Here is a 14,293-nt window from a genome sequence, read left to right on the forward strand (position 1 = left end):
GTGAAAAATCAACAAAATTCATAAAATGTTGTAAAAATGATGTAAAAGTCCTAACATATGCTTCTATATCGCGTGTCAATCAAAATCTGAGTGTAGTGAGTCCAAAACAGTCATAAAAAGGCTCATTCATGGCAGGCAGGCAGGTGGTTGAGTGGTTAGAGTGCATGCCATTTACCCATGTCTGCATATATGCAGCAGCCTCAGGTTCGAATCCCGGCTGGAGATCCTTTGATACATGTCACATCCCCTTCTCTCTCCCATGTGAAAAGTGCGGAGTTCAACAGCACCACCACGTCACGTCGTAACTGTGTGCGTGTTTATAGCTGTGGGAGGGTGTTGTCAGCGCCGCCGCCAGGATTCAATTTCAATGTACGCACAGAAACGACAAATGGAAAAATACTTTTTTAAGACAAAATCTAATGTTTTCAGTATCAGTGAAATCAGTAGTGTATATCATGGTGATAGGCCCCGGTGCAAATTGTTTTTTGTGCCCTCCATCCCCGACCTAAACACAAGCGCACGCTTGTGAGCACTCCACGCACGCACACACACGCTTGGACACGCACGCACAGTACGGTTTGATAACTCTGCTGGCCCGGGGAGAGAGACATGCATCGGCTCGGCCCACAGTGCTCAGCAGCAGAGAGGTGACGAGACTAGAGCCGAGCTGTATTGTGTAGTGGAGAGGGGCCAACACACACTATGCGTAATTGCGCACACACTCAAATCGCGATCGTCCTCTCAAATGCGGCTGCATCCGGCCCGGTTCAGCAGCATCAATTTTTTTTTTCCACCTTCAAAAAAAGTCCTCCCAGTGCGTACTGGATTCCGGCTGGCAGCGCCACTGGGTGTTGTTATATATTCACATTGAAATTCTGACATTGATTTGAGCCCCACCGTCGTATGAGTTAGCCCCACCGTAGTTGAACCAGAAAAAATACTCTGGCGCCGCCACTGGCTGCGCGGAGGCGCTCCTAATGTAAATGATTATTGATTTATGAATTTATGAATGAATAGGTGGCTTATTTTTGGCATATTTTTTATTTTTTTTTGTCCTGGCGGCAGGTCTCCTTGGCCTGGCGGCCCCGCCAGGCCTGTACAATGGTAGGGGAAACACTGCTTACATATTACTTTTTATTCTCTGATGGGAGGTTTTTGCTTTAACTTTGACACGTTTAAACAGTTAACTCTGTTAACTGCGATGTCATTGATTATTCATGTGCCGTCTTCAGGTATTGCAGAAGTACATAAACTGGAGAGTAATGAGAACCTGAGGCTGACCTTGGACTCCATGCAGATGCCCATAGTGGAGTACAAGGAGATCAACATGGATGACTACAGTACGTATCATGTGTCAGAGCCATTAATGGACCAGTAAAGGCTAGATATTTATTATCTGATTGTTGAGAATTGATTTTAAAACTCATAATTAAAAAAACCTGAGGTGGTCTCAACCCTCAGGCTGAGAATCCCTGCTGTTTAGTACAGTCCAGTAAACACTTTTTTTTATTATAATATAATTTCCTCTTCTAATCCTTCCATCCTCCATAATCCTATTATCCTATAATCCTAAGTATCCATGATACTTTATCATTAGAGTTTCACTATTAGAGTCAATTAATTGTGTATTTTATTGTTTTGGATGACGGTCGTTTGTGTCTGCATTGCAGCCTTGTCGATGCAGATCCTCAAGCCCGCCGGCTTCGTGGAAACGGCTCACTATCCGCTGCTGCTGATTGTGTAAGTATGAGCATATGTTGTCACACACTTGTACTGCAGTACAAGTGGTGCACACACTTACACAGATAAAAGGTGCGTGTCCCATTAGCAGTGCTGATTGTACACGGCTGTCCTCATCAATGGACAGAGTTTTAATCAGACATATTAATCTAAAGAAGCGCAGCTTTGTCCTCTTCTCTAGCTGGATAATAATAATTACACAGTGAATGAGGAAACTCACCCTCCTTTCAACCTGTTCTTTCATTACAGTTTCTTTCCGCAGGCGTTTCACTATCTTTCACTTTTGCGGCTCAAATCTACGATTTTCTGAATTTGGACCTTTGTTCTCCTGCCTCTCAGTTTAAGAACCCACAGTTCTCCAATAATCAGACCGTATGCAGAGGATCTCTGTAATAATAACAATTTAAAAAAATTAAAATGCTACTGCTGTGGAATAGGTTTTATGTTGTATATTCTATGCAACATGTTTTAATTTTGATTGCACTGAGCAGTGTTGTTTGCACTGATCCGTTTCCCTGTGCTTGTGTGTGCAGCGATGGGACACCTGGTGGCCAGATGGTGGCGGAGCAGTTTCACATGGACTGGGCCACGGTGCTGGTGAGCAGCTTCGGTGCCATCGTGGTGCGCTGTGACGGACGAGGCAGCGGCTTCCAGGGCACCAACCTGCTGCACCGGATCCAGAAGAGGCTGGGAGTGTACGAGGAGCAGGATCAGAAGGAAGCACTCAAGTATTTGATGTTTTCATCTTGTCTTATTAAAGATTTAACCGGCATTAGAGTAAACATGCAATAAATGGCTACTTGGGAGCCAGAATTCACTGTTGTGTGGCAATTAAACAAAACATCTATTATAGAAAGTGCTTTCCAACACCAACGACGTGCTCTCTCACCGCACATTTTCTAAAAAAAAATGTGTTTTCCAATCGTGGTGGTTTTATATCTTCTGATAACTTACACAATTTATATGTATATTTGAGGAAAGCTAGAATTAGATGAAAATAAATTAAAATAAAGAAATTAAAAGTGGTTTAATCTAAAACTAAACCAATACCAAACAACTTCAACGAAAAAGATTGTAAGCTTTAATCTGTTTAATTTTTAGCATTTAGATGTTGAAGCAATATTTATCATTACTAGTCGTAAAATTAAAAGTAAAAGACAATTGAATATTGACAGTGTATAGAAGAGTTATGCTAGGAATGAACTAGAACAAATGTTTATCTTTTGCAGTTTTATTTTGAAAGAGCCCTACGTTGACAAAACCAGAGTTGGAGCTTTTGGGAAGGTAAGAATCGTATCTGTGTGTTCCTGAAAGAATCGTGCATGTTTTGTTACTACCCAGGTTGAACTGTTATGTTTTTTTTTTAATTGTGTACTTCATATTCATAGCTGAAATGCACTTCCATTCCACCATGGTGATAACATGCTTGTCGTACCTCAGGTGTATGGAGGCTATGTGACCAGCCTGTTGGTCAGTGGCGAGGAATCCCCTGTGAAGTGTGGCGCCGTCCTCTCACCCATCACCGACTTTGAATTATACGGTAAGCTGTGTTTGTTTGCAGATCATTTTTTGCGTCTCTATACTAGCTTGCAAAAAGCTAAAGTCTCTGTGCTCATATTATATGCTTTATGTAGTAAAAAAAAAAAAAACATATAACCGCATAAATCGTCTAGGCTCAGGTGCTGCTGTCAGAAAGTATTCAAAAGGAAAAAGAGATTGCAAATCTATCACCTTTGCCCCTGCCGCTGGGAGTTATTTCCATGACCGCGAATGTACTCTGTGTGTGAACATAAAAAAAAAAGGACTTGTTCGCCTTATCAGTGTGATACTGCATATACACCTAGATCTCAATCATAACACATCCAGACACAGTTAACCACAGCAGCCTCACCTCGGCTGCCAAAGGAATGAAATGTGTGAAATGCAGAATCGCGTGTTTCGGGAGAATCTTGTAGCTGCACCGAGGAAGGAAACTGCAAATTAAGGAGGAGCTGTGCGTCACGGAGTGGCTGATTTCACATCAATTTGATTTCTCTTGCGTTGCCAGTGGAGGTGACAGAAATGCCATGACACTGTTTAAGATTGGAATTACAAATGAAGGCAATCAGCAACTGCTTGCTCTTGTTTTTCCTTTGAAATTCCCAGAAGAACAAAACAGAAATGATTAATAAATGTGATGTTTACCTTCTATTGTCAAAATACGGTATTTATTGAAGCCATCTTTCCTTTGCAGCATCTGCATTTTCCGAGAGATATCTCGGGCTGCCTAAACCTGATCCGAGGGCGTACACGGTAAGATTTGATTGCACTTCTTATGTTTCAAATTCCAGTTGTGATTATTATTTTTGTAGTATCTCACTTGATCTAATTTGTTGCCGTGTATCTCATTTCATCCTCAGATGGCAAATTTAGCACACAGAGCATCTCAGTTCATGGATAAGAAGTTTCTTATTATTCATCCAACAGCTGATGGTAAGACAAGGATGTTGAAAACCATTATTTTTTTGTTTTTAAATCTTACTTGAAGCAAATATGATCTCTGACATTTTGGCATATATATATCATTATGTTTTCCCAGAAAAGGTCCATTTCCAGCATTCAGCAAAATTCATCGCCCAGCTCATCAATGAAAAGGCCAACTATACCTTACAGGTATGTGGTTTTAGTTTCACTCCTTTGTAATTACAACCACCGCCGATCCAATTTCCCTGCTTGGTTCGGTTAGCCTCCAACCTCTGTGAGCTTTGTGATCCCAGTGGGATCCCACAGCAGGCGGAGGATTAGCCCTCACAATGTCTTCATTCCACATAATGAGATTATGAGACCTTCTCGGGCATCTTGCATTAACACCGGAACTAATCCAATTAGGATACAATGTACTGCAGCTGAATGTTCATCGCAGCTTATAAGTGACCATTAGACGTTGTGCCGTGCACACATGCTTTAACCTGGTTTCCCTTCGCTCTAAAAGGCTTTTAGTTAAACCATGTCAACATGATAACCCAGCGAGAATATCACTGTTTAAATCACATTCCACAACATTTTGGAAAACATTTTTTTAAACATGTTTTTAAGATTAAACTAAGAATTAATTGATAATTAAAATGACAGTATACTGTGAGATTTGTCATGACATTTTTATCGCGTACCTTACTATGACTATAACATGGCATGTTCTAGAATAATATCCTATGCCTTTTTACGACATGCTACTGTTATTCCCCTTATCTAGGGGAACCTTAGGCATAGCATGATGTGTTGCTCTCCTTGTCTTCCCACTCCCAAGAAAGGCCAGGAACGTTCACAGTAGCAAGTTTATTTTTAAAGTCAGAGGAAGCAAAGCCCAACATGACAAAACTTCTAAATTCACCATAAGCTTAACTGATAAATTATACAACATGAATAAATAAATAACAAATTATTAGCATAAACTCCTACTAATGAAAAAAACAAATATGTCTCAGTTCATCAACCAGTTAACTCAACTCTTTGTCTAATTACACATCAGAAGATGGAAACTAGATACAGATCAGAATCTTAGCACTAAACATGGTCATCGTAGCCTATAGTTTAATGGAAAAAGTCATAGTAGTTTGACGAAAAAATTAATCGTACAGTATGCAACAAAAAAAAGCCAAGGTACAGACATGGAATGGCTCTGCCTCTTAGCTGACAGTGGCATTAATCAGAGATATTTCATAGTATAGTATGTCACAAAAAAGTTATAGAATATTTCATTAGAAGTAGTTTAGTATGCCATAAAATATATTACACAGACTTAAAATATAAATATCCATTCAAGAACTGATCTTGTATCCACTGAAATATCTGTGACGTGTGGACAAACCCATTGTCTCAGTTACCTGCTCTTTGTGTCTCAGATTTACCCAGATGAAGGCCACTTCATTCACAGCGAAGCAACAAGGCAGCACCTCAGCCAGTCCCTGGTGAACTTCTTCGAGGAATGCTTCAGGCTACCAGAGCGAGTGTTTGAGGAGGCTCTGGAGGAAGAGAGCGAAGACGAGGGTTAGCTTGGCCTCCTTGTGCCCGAAATCCTTCCTACCCATATGTTCGCCTACCTAACCTCCATCCCGTCCCCATGCCCAAGCACAACACTGGTATTCAGTTGTCCACAACGTGCAACTCTCCTCTGTTCCCGCTCAATTTGATTTGCATTTGGACTCCCCGTGTCCGCATGCTGAACCTGAGACTGCCTTTCCAGCAGACGACGGATCTCGTCCCACGTCCATCCTCCCACCTCCTGCCCTGAGTTCAAATCAAAACGGCCCTCCAGAGAGCCAACAAAGACTGATGATGTTTTGGAATATACTTATTGATTTAACAGGGAGCCGTCTCCTTCACAGCAGGATGGACCAGCTCCATAAAAGCAGTGGAGACAAAGCATTAGCTTTCACACAGACTTTCAAGCTGTGAGGAGAAGGAACACCATAGCACATAACTTGTGGGCTTGTATATTAATGAAAATCAGACGCCTGGTGAAGAACACTGGTTGACAGTGTTCACAATGGATGTCTGGAATTGTGCCGATACAGGAAATGTTACTATTTTTAAAGTTGTGACGAACTTTCATGTTGGACTGTGGTTGTGTCTATTGTTCTTACAGTATGTAAAATAGCACACAAACGTTAACTTGGCGATTATGGCTATTTTCTTTTCGGTATTCATGTTTGCCCCGATGGTCATCTCGTACCCTTATTTTATGTTTTTCAGTGATGCTGACAGAATTGTTTAACTGGCAAAATGTTTGGAAGAAGAAAAAAAAACGCCATGGGTTTTTGAGTGTGAGACAGATTTATTGTGACGCTGCAATTTTACCATTTTTTTTTTTTTTTCAAAGAAGAAAAAGCATTTAACTTGTTTTAGTCACCGTGCCTTACTTTGTCAGAATACATGTTGCTGCAAACGAACGACTAATTTTATAGGAATGGTTTGATTTTGGGAAATTAACTTTTTAGCTTACCGGTAGCTTCTTGTTGAGTAGTAGAAAGGAAACACTCATCTGCCCATTAAACATGAAGCTAGCTTAGCTTAGCACAAAGACTGGAAGCAAGGGGAAACAGTGAGCCTGGCTTTGTCCAAAAGTAGAAAACTCTGCCTCCTCGGTACCCTAACGCTCATAATCAGAGTTTTACAGGTAAATTATATGATCCATACAAAATCTAAGATTTAAAAATCGATAAATTGTGGTTTAAATATAGGTTATGTATATGAATATTCCTTGGCCAGGAGCAATAACTTCCTGGATTCTTCAGAACTAGCCTCGTTGTTTCCCCCTGCTTACAGTCTTCATGCTCAATCTTTTCATCTTACTCAGCAAGAAAGCAACTAAGCGTTCCCAAAATGGCAGCTATCATTATTATTAAAATAAACGATGAGGATTAGCAAACAAAGAATTTCGAAGTTTCACCGAAAAATATCAACAATGCTCTGGAAATATGCCCAATGATGACGTTACGTGAAGCTAAAGAGGGATTGAATCTGCATGCAATTGCAAATGCATTTGTATATTTAAAATTGTCCAAGTCCAACTTGGCTTACGAAATTAGGAATTCTTGAGGCACATGTTTAATTTTCTAACTGTATCATTTGAATGAGCATTTGTGTTACGTTTCAGTGCATGTTAAGAGGTTATTTTGCAGCACTATCCCTGATAGCAGTTCCACATGGTAATTTTGACATCTTGAATGTTTCTTGCTGGATTGCATAAATTACATTTCCAGTAGTATTGTGATTGAGATCCCAGTCTCGTCAGCTTGATGTGTAAATGTTATTCAAATATCATTTTATTCTAAAAAGAAAAAAGAAACAATATTACCTGAGTGTTATTTGTGCATAAAGCATTTTGGAAGTTACATTCGACTATTCATTTCTGAGCTTCTGTTGCTGTCCTTATATTAATGGAGTTGAAATGAAGGTTCTGTCAACACAGGCGGCGCCCTCTGCTGGACTCTATGGGAACAGTGCGAATGGACAGCTGTTCAGTGCACCTTACAAGAGCCATGCATACAACACAACATTCTAACTAACAAACTTGTTATGTATATATAGTAGCCTATGTTATATAGTAATATAGCAACTTTGCCTCCCTTTCCATTACCTCTAAACATGGTCGTGCCAGAGCCGGCTTGTTGCTGACAGAGCTGAGAGTAAATAAAAGTACTTACAGTGTTTACCAGACGGGTGCTGTTGTTCTGTGCTGTCAGCTGATAACAGACAGCATCATCACCCGTAACCGGCGTATGAGAGCGGTGCAGGTTTGTGGCCATGACATCATCAGTGGGGCACGAACCTGCACTCAGAGCACACTATGTCAACTGTCACAATATGGCTCACTACTGGACAATAATAGGAGAACGCAGGAGGGGTTGCGGAATAACAATAAATAATTTATTAACAAAATACTAAATGCAAAAAAGGTTGTAGATCTACTTAAAGGAAAATAAGGAATAAGGCAAAGGAACAAACAGATAGCCAGCATCAGGGTAGAGAGAGCGTGAACACTCTGCAGATTTAAAGAGGTAGGCTACACCGGGCCCTTGGTGTAAGCCAACCAGCAGCTAGCTCTGCTTCCTCTCCAACTCGGCCTGAAACTCAGAGGAACAGAGGGACACCTGGTGTCCTGGTGGAACTCTGCACCCCCATCAGGGAGTAGCAACACGGAAACCCCACTGGGGCCGTCACACAACAAAGCAAGGACACACACACACACACACACACACACACACACACATACACACATACACACACAGTGACTTCATTCTCTGCTCAGGTAGACATTACTCCACTATATCTTAACAAAGACAATAGTTATTATCTTATCTGAATATTGTTTATTGCTCCTTTAAGACATTTTATTTTACAATTATAATCATTAAAATGTAGAATGTGAACATTTAAATATTTGAGGCAGAATTCCTTAAAACATACTACTTCTTATGGGCAAACATTTATAAGTTACATGACTTAGACAGCCAATCAGCCGTTTCACAGGAAAAGCTACTATACATACAAGCATTTAGAAGAAATATTTTTGCTCAAAGACGCTATCGGACCCAGTGTAAACAGGACTGTAGTTGTATATCAGCACTTTGCGCTCCTCCTCCTCAGATTCAAACCTGTGAAAGTTCTTCCTGGCTGTAAGGAGAGAAAACAACATTTACAGATGACAAAGACTCCATCATACATACTGACGACTTCATCAAGGAACCAAACACAAAGCTGTGTTCATACCTTCACCGACAAAGAATTCAGCCATGTAGGAGGTGGTCTTGACCGCTGATGGAGAGTGTGGAATGTAAGAAAGCTTCCATTCAAATGCATTTTTCTCCGGATGCCACTGTGTCCCATAAATTGGGTAATCATATGCTGCCGAGGAGATGGAAGAGAAAGTAATCATTAAACACAGTAACCTCAGGTGTTACTTTGCTGTAAACTTGTACAGATAAAGTGATGCTGAATTCTAACTACCTTCCACCGTTGATACAAACTCCGTTTCTCCGTCTGTATTCGTGGAGAGAACTTTGTAAAAGTTTTTCAGCTCCATATTTGTGTTGTGAGTCTGAAAGAAACAGAGAGGTTACCGACAATGCACCCAGTTAAACTTCTCCCTGGTTCCTCTTTCTCTGCTTTCTAGGTTGTTAGAAAAAAATGACTGTCATGCTCAGTGGAGGAAAATAAGCTCATACACAAACCAGTAATATTTGTGTATTCTAGCCGTGTTGTATCTCTTTCACTGCACTCCTTCGTTCTCATCATAATAATAAATGACGTACCAACACTGTCACGCTCCACTTGTGAGCGTTTGCGGTCAGCGGCTCAGAGGCCAGATCTTCCATGAGTTCATCTGGGACGTCTTTAAACATCCTGCTGTCTTTTGCTTCTGGAAATGGGACACGACAGTATTTTCATTAAAAATATACATATTTTCATCAGATATTTAACACAGTAAAAGGGTCTATTGTTTCCCTGTAAATGTTTCTCAAATGTTGTGAAATGAGCAAAAGCACATATTGCTCATATTGCTTCACCACAAATTACAACAAAGTAAAGGTGGCGATAAGATAAAGTTAAAAAAAAATCAGGTGATCCATTTGATCCAGTCTTTTGACTTTGTAAAAAAACAAATATATATTTACTTGTGTTTAGAGCGCATGAAAGACAAAAGCAAGAATGCTTTTAGTCCTAATTAAAACATGAGGAAGTGCTGCACTTCAGCCTCTTGTGTCCCTATAAGTAGTACAACAACATCTGTATTATATATCCTTAAAATAATCATAAAACACCTGCAAAAACATTTTTTCACTTGTTTTCACAGATCAAAAAAAAGGAACTAAGAAAAATTATCTAGGTGAAATTTTTTCTTCTTCTTGTTAAGTGAAAACATTTTAAATAAGACTTGGATCACCAGAAGTTTCAAAATGTCAACCTCTTCAGCTCATTTTGTCAAAACTAGATCACTTGTTAAGCAGTCAAGTTTATGGATAATATTCTGCCAAAGTAAAACTTTTCCTAAAATGTAACTCTTGACAAAAACAATCATTAATTTAAGACAAAGCCATACCGTCAAGGAAGCTCAGAGGTAATGGCACATTACTCGTATTGGTACGTGACAGTAGGTTCATTCCACTCGTCAAAACGGCCAGCTGCTCGTATCCGAGACAGATGCCCAAAACAGGGAAATAGTCGCCTCTCTTGTTTGCCTGAAACGTCACATACAGTCTGCAGCATCATCCAGCATCAACACACTAAAAGGTAGCAGCTAATATTGTAATCTTGTACCTCCAAAGCAAGTTCATAAAAGATTTTTGCAGATCTTTGATAACCAGATGACATGATGTTGGCGCTGCCGCCTGGGAAGAGGATCCTGTTAACGATGCAAAAGGTTATTGTGGAGTCATCAGTTTTATCATTTTCCATATTATATCATTTTGTTTGCAAGATAGTCTAAAAATATTCAGCTGGTGCTCGCTATGTGGCTTCTTAGTACATGTGTAAACGGAGTGTTGCTATTAAAGTTGTTGACAAAAGGCTTTCACACTAGTATTGTTAAATATTAAAAATTATTATATCAGTCACCTATATCATTTTTAACCAAAAACTTACTTATGTCATTAGGAAAGTGTATTAAACTCAATCTCTGCAAAAACTGAGCATCGTGACTCTCTTATTTTTTCCATCCTCAAACATAAATTGGATTATTTTACTTTTCTGAAATCGTTCTGAAAATCTCATCATTCTTCATTCTAACACATTTACCCATTAATGGAGTTGAACAGTCTCTTGTACTCCTCTGCTGTCTGGTTAATCCTGTAAAAATAAAAAGGAGATTAGCGGTTTCAGTTCAAGAACATTGGTGTTGCAGAAGCTCTTGTTTGCTGGAGGAATGAGAGTTAGGAAAATGTTAATAATAACTCACATGACGGGGACAACCCTCGCTCCTCCAGACTCCAGGTATTTTACATAAGAGGCAGCAATGTAAGCAGTTTCATCTGCTTTTTGGTGACGAACGTCTTGAGCCAGGATTCCTTTTGATAGAGAAACACAACCAGTGGGAAACTCACGGGTTACGACACTTCTGTAACTAAAAAGAACAATGATACAGTTAACGTAGCATGTTAAAAACATACCAATGATGGGTCTGTCATTCCTCTTGGCTGAAGAATAAAGTGGTAGAAATGTAAGAGAAATGCAAAGTGAGAACAAGATCATCCAACTAAGTGACTGAATCTCTGTATGTCGTTCCTATATCTCAAGAAAAGCTCCTCCGATCTACTTCTAGTTGAGACTTAAGGGAGTGCTTTGTTGAATTTGGTCACGCAACAACTTCAATATTAACAAACGTATAAAGAAAGCGAACAGTGTTGTGTTCAGCCTGAGTCACGCAGCTCAACCACGATAAAAATGAAATGTATCTAGAGAGAGAAACAAGTTGCAAAACTAAATTCCCTTGGACGTACCCCAAGAAAACAATGAAGAATTGTTGGTGTGATCCCTGACTAAGACTCCAAATCTGTGTTTTACCACCTTAAAAATCTAGACACAGACACAGAAAGACTAATACATGCTTTTATATCTAGCAGGCTGGACTAATGCTCCCTATCTACTCACAAGTGTTACAAGCTGCTGCTGATTCAGCACTCTGGGGCCTGAAGGCTAAGGAGGAGGAGCAGCAGAGAACACATTACACCTGGTTTAAAGTTCTTAAATTGTTGTTTTGTTGTAAAGCATTGTTTTAAAGCACTTCATGGTCTTGAACCGGCATTTGTCTCACTTGTTTACAGTGAATGAACCAGTATCAGCTCCTCTGGATGGAGTCTGTTAGCGGATCCAAAGTGCAGGACTACAATATTTGGGGAGTCAGGTTGAAGGTCATAATACTCTGAGCTGCTGGAAACGTAACTATTCAGCTAAGCCTTTGGTTATGAATGGATTAAAGACAATGTAGAGTTGTATTTGATTTATTATTCATCTTTTTACATTATTTCATTTTAATATTTTAAATTGACTATACAAAATACATTTCTATTCTAATTTTTGTCTATTTTATAAATCTAGTTATTTCACACTGTTTTTCTTCCATCACTGGTATAATAGCTTTCTATTGAATTTTGATTATATTTTTTTCAAGTAATCATCTCAAATTGGCTTTAACAAATTGTTGAATTGTTAACTTGCTGAACTGTATTGTTTTCACCATCTTTTTCTTTTTCTTTTCAGTTATCTGCGAAGCACTTTGAACTGCACTAACCTGTAGGAAAGGTGCTCTACAAATAAAGATCGATTGATTGAATGTTGATTTTAGTTCAAACAGGTATTCAGCACTTTGTTCCCCTTTTTCCCATTCAGCTGATCATACCTGTGTTCTGGTCACATCCGGTCTGATTACTGACTGTAAGGCGGGTTATGTTTACACCAGCAGAAGTCAGTTTATCATGTAACTGGCTAATGACGTCATCGGTCAACACCCGAGTGCGAGACAGGATCCAGGCGAAGTCGATGTGGAAAAGGAAGTAGTCAGTACAAGAGTAGACCAGAGAATATGTCTGGTAGTCTGTAGAAAGTACCCAGTAGGGACCATCGGGAACACCTGCACACAGATATGGATGATGGGAGATTAAAACAAGTATTATGTTTCATGTTATGATAGTAAAATATATGAGCTCCACAAACAGACACAATCTATTTACCTTTAAAGAAGCTGACACCCAGAATAGCAGGTTGAGATGAGTTTTTAACTCTGGCAACACCCTCAATGGAATTTCTCTTCCCATTAGACCTGTTTGGAGAGGACGAGAGGGAGAAAAGGTCAACTCATGTCAATAAGGATTTCCCTTGAATGTTACAAGAAATCTATCCACACTCGTTCCCGTGCAAAGAAAAAGATGAACAGATGAATAAAAATAAAGAGCAGGACAGTTCAATCCTTACAGCAGCTCTGAATTACGAACTTTGACCGTCCCATCAGCGAGCAGACTGTATGTAGCTTGGTTACATTTCCCTCTTTCAAACGCAGCTGGGAGCTTCTCTATTTCATACCAGGTCCCCATATACTGGAAGGAGAAGAGCGTGTTAATCAGCAGCTGTATGAGTTCATAAGATGCTAAAAAAACATGTTTGTATCAACAACTTCAAAATATCTAATAGACAAAATGACCCAATATAAACAAATCAATATAGTATGAAAAAAGTTTCCAGTGTTTGACCTTTGCCACATCGAAGTCCTCTTGAACTGAAGGCTGGGGACATTTGCCAGAGTGGAAAGACTGAGCATCAGCTGCTGCAGCAGTCAGGAGGAACACAAGCAGGACCTTCACATCAGAGTTACAAGAGTTCATGGGGTTAAACTGGGTTCAGTCTTATTGTTAGAAACTAAATTCACATGAAAAAGAAACCCACTAATGTCAGTGGATTGATACAGGTGATACATTTTTGTTACAAATGTTGATGAAAAAATGCTTACAGTACCTGGAATGCCTTCATGTCCAAGTGTGCAAACAAATAAAAAATAAAAAAAACCCTCAGAAAAGACGATGAGGTAAGAAGCAACCTCACAAGACTTCTGGGTTGCAGTAAGAGCAAAGTGAAGCGCTCTACTACTCGATCATGTCCTCCTAACTGTCAGTGTCCTACCAGCTGAGACCTGTGTGGTTTTTTGGAAGTATTTCTATGAGACCTTTGGAAGGAAAACATGTTTGAAGAGTGGATTACGAAACCGTTAACCTTTAACTTTCAGAAAAGTTTGTTGTTTGCTCCTTCAGAGATAACAGCAGTGGCAATTGATTTAAACTCCTGTCCAGTTATATGATAAAAAAGTGTCAGACAAGACACATTTATATATTCTCTCCTTCCTCTGAAAGATTAGTTATGCATGTCTCGACAAGCGCTTCTGCTCAGCTGTTGTTCATTCAGAGCTATTTTTTTCCATTAAACCCCATACAATTAATACGCCATGTTTCTGTAACCAAGAAGTTTGTACACTTCTTTTATTTATCCCTTATTATGTTATGTCTTACATTTTGCTTGAATACTGGAA

At 39.5% G+C, this 14,293-nt stretch overlaps 2 protein-coding genes across 4 annotated transcripts in view; one reads left to right on the forward strand and one right to left on the reverse strand.

Annotated features, from left to right (window-relative positions):
- Nucleotides 1-7,613, forward strand: part of dpp6a (dipeptidyl-peptidase 6a) — a 165,496-nt gene extending 157,883 nt beyond the window's left edge. For all 3 annotated transcript variants that reach the window (XM_084034003.1, XM_084034001.1, XM_084034002.1), the window contains exons 18-26: nt 1,233-1,340; nt 1,671-1,740; nt 2,274-2,468; nt 2,970-3,024; nt 3,181-3,280; nt 3,974-4,032; nt 4,140-4,212; nt 4,319-4,392; nt 5,622-7,613. In XM_084034003.1, coding sequence (XP_083890129.1) covers nt 1,233-1,340; nt 1,671-1,740; nt 2,274-2,468; nt 2,970-3,024; nt 3,181-3,280; nt 3,974-4,032; nt 4,140-4,212; nt 4,319-4,392; nt 5,622-5,771 — 884 coding nt within the window. In that variant the 3' untranslated portion in view covers nt 5,772-7,613. The remainder of the gene's footprint in view (nt 1-1,232; nt 1,341-1,670; nt 1,741-2,273; nt 2,469-2,969; nt 3,025-3,180; nt 3,281-3,973; nt 4,033-4,139; nt 4,213-4,318; nt 4,393-5,621) is intronic.
- A 975-nt stretch (nt 7,614-8,588) lies between these two features.
- On the reverse strand, nt 8,589-13,890 carry LOC311028537 (gamma-glutamyl hydrolase-like). Its single transcript, XM_084033163.1, has 14 exons — nt 13,726-13,890; nt 13,464-13,568; nt 13,189-13,310; nt 12,948-13,036; nt 12,617-12,847; nt 11,388-11,414; nt 11,177-11,285; nt 11,017-11,067; nt 10,540-10,624; nt 10,322-10,460; nt 9,534-9,640; nt 9,229-9,319; nt 8,992-9,126; nt 8,589-8,895 (listed from the first exon to the last, which is right to left on the reverse strand). Exons 1-14 carry the CDS (start codon nt 13,738-13,740, stop codon nt 8,777-8,779), a joined length of 1,425 nt encoding a protein of 474 aa, XP_083889289.1. The 5' UTR covers nt 13,741-13,890; the 3' UTR covers nt 8,589-8,776.
- Between the last annotated feature and the right edge of the window lie 403 nt (nt 13,891-14,293).

The sequence above is a fragment of the Eutrigla gurnardus genome (assembly GCF_963514095.1).
Source record: "Eutrigla gurnardus genome assembly, chromosome: 18".
NCBI classification, from domain to species: Eukaryota; Metazoa; Chordata; class Actinopteri; order Perciformes; family Triglidae; genus Eutrigla; species Eutrigla gurnardus.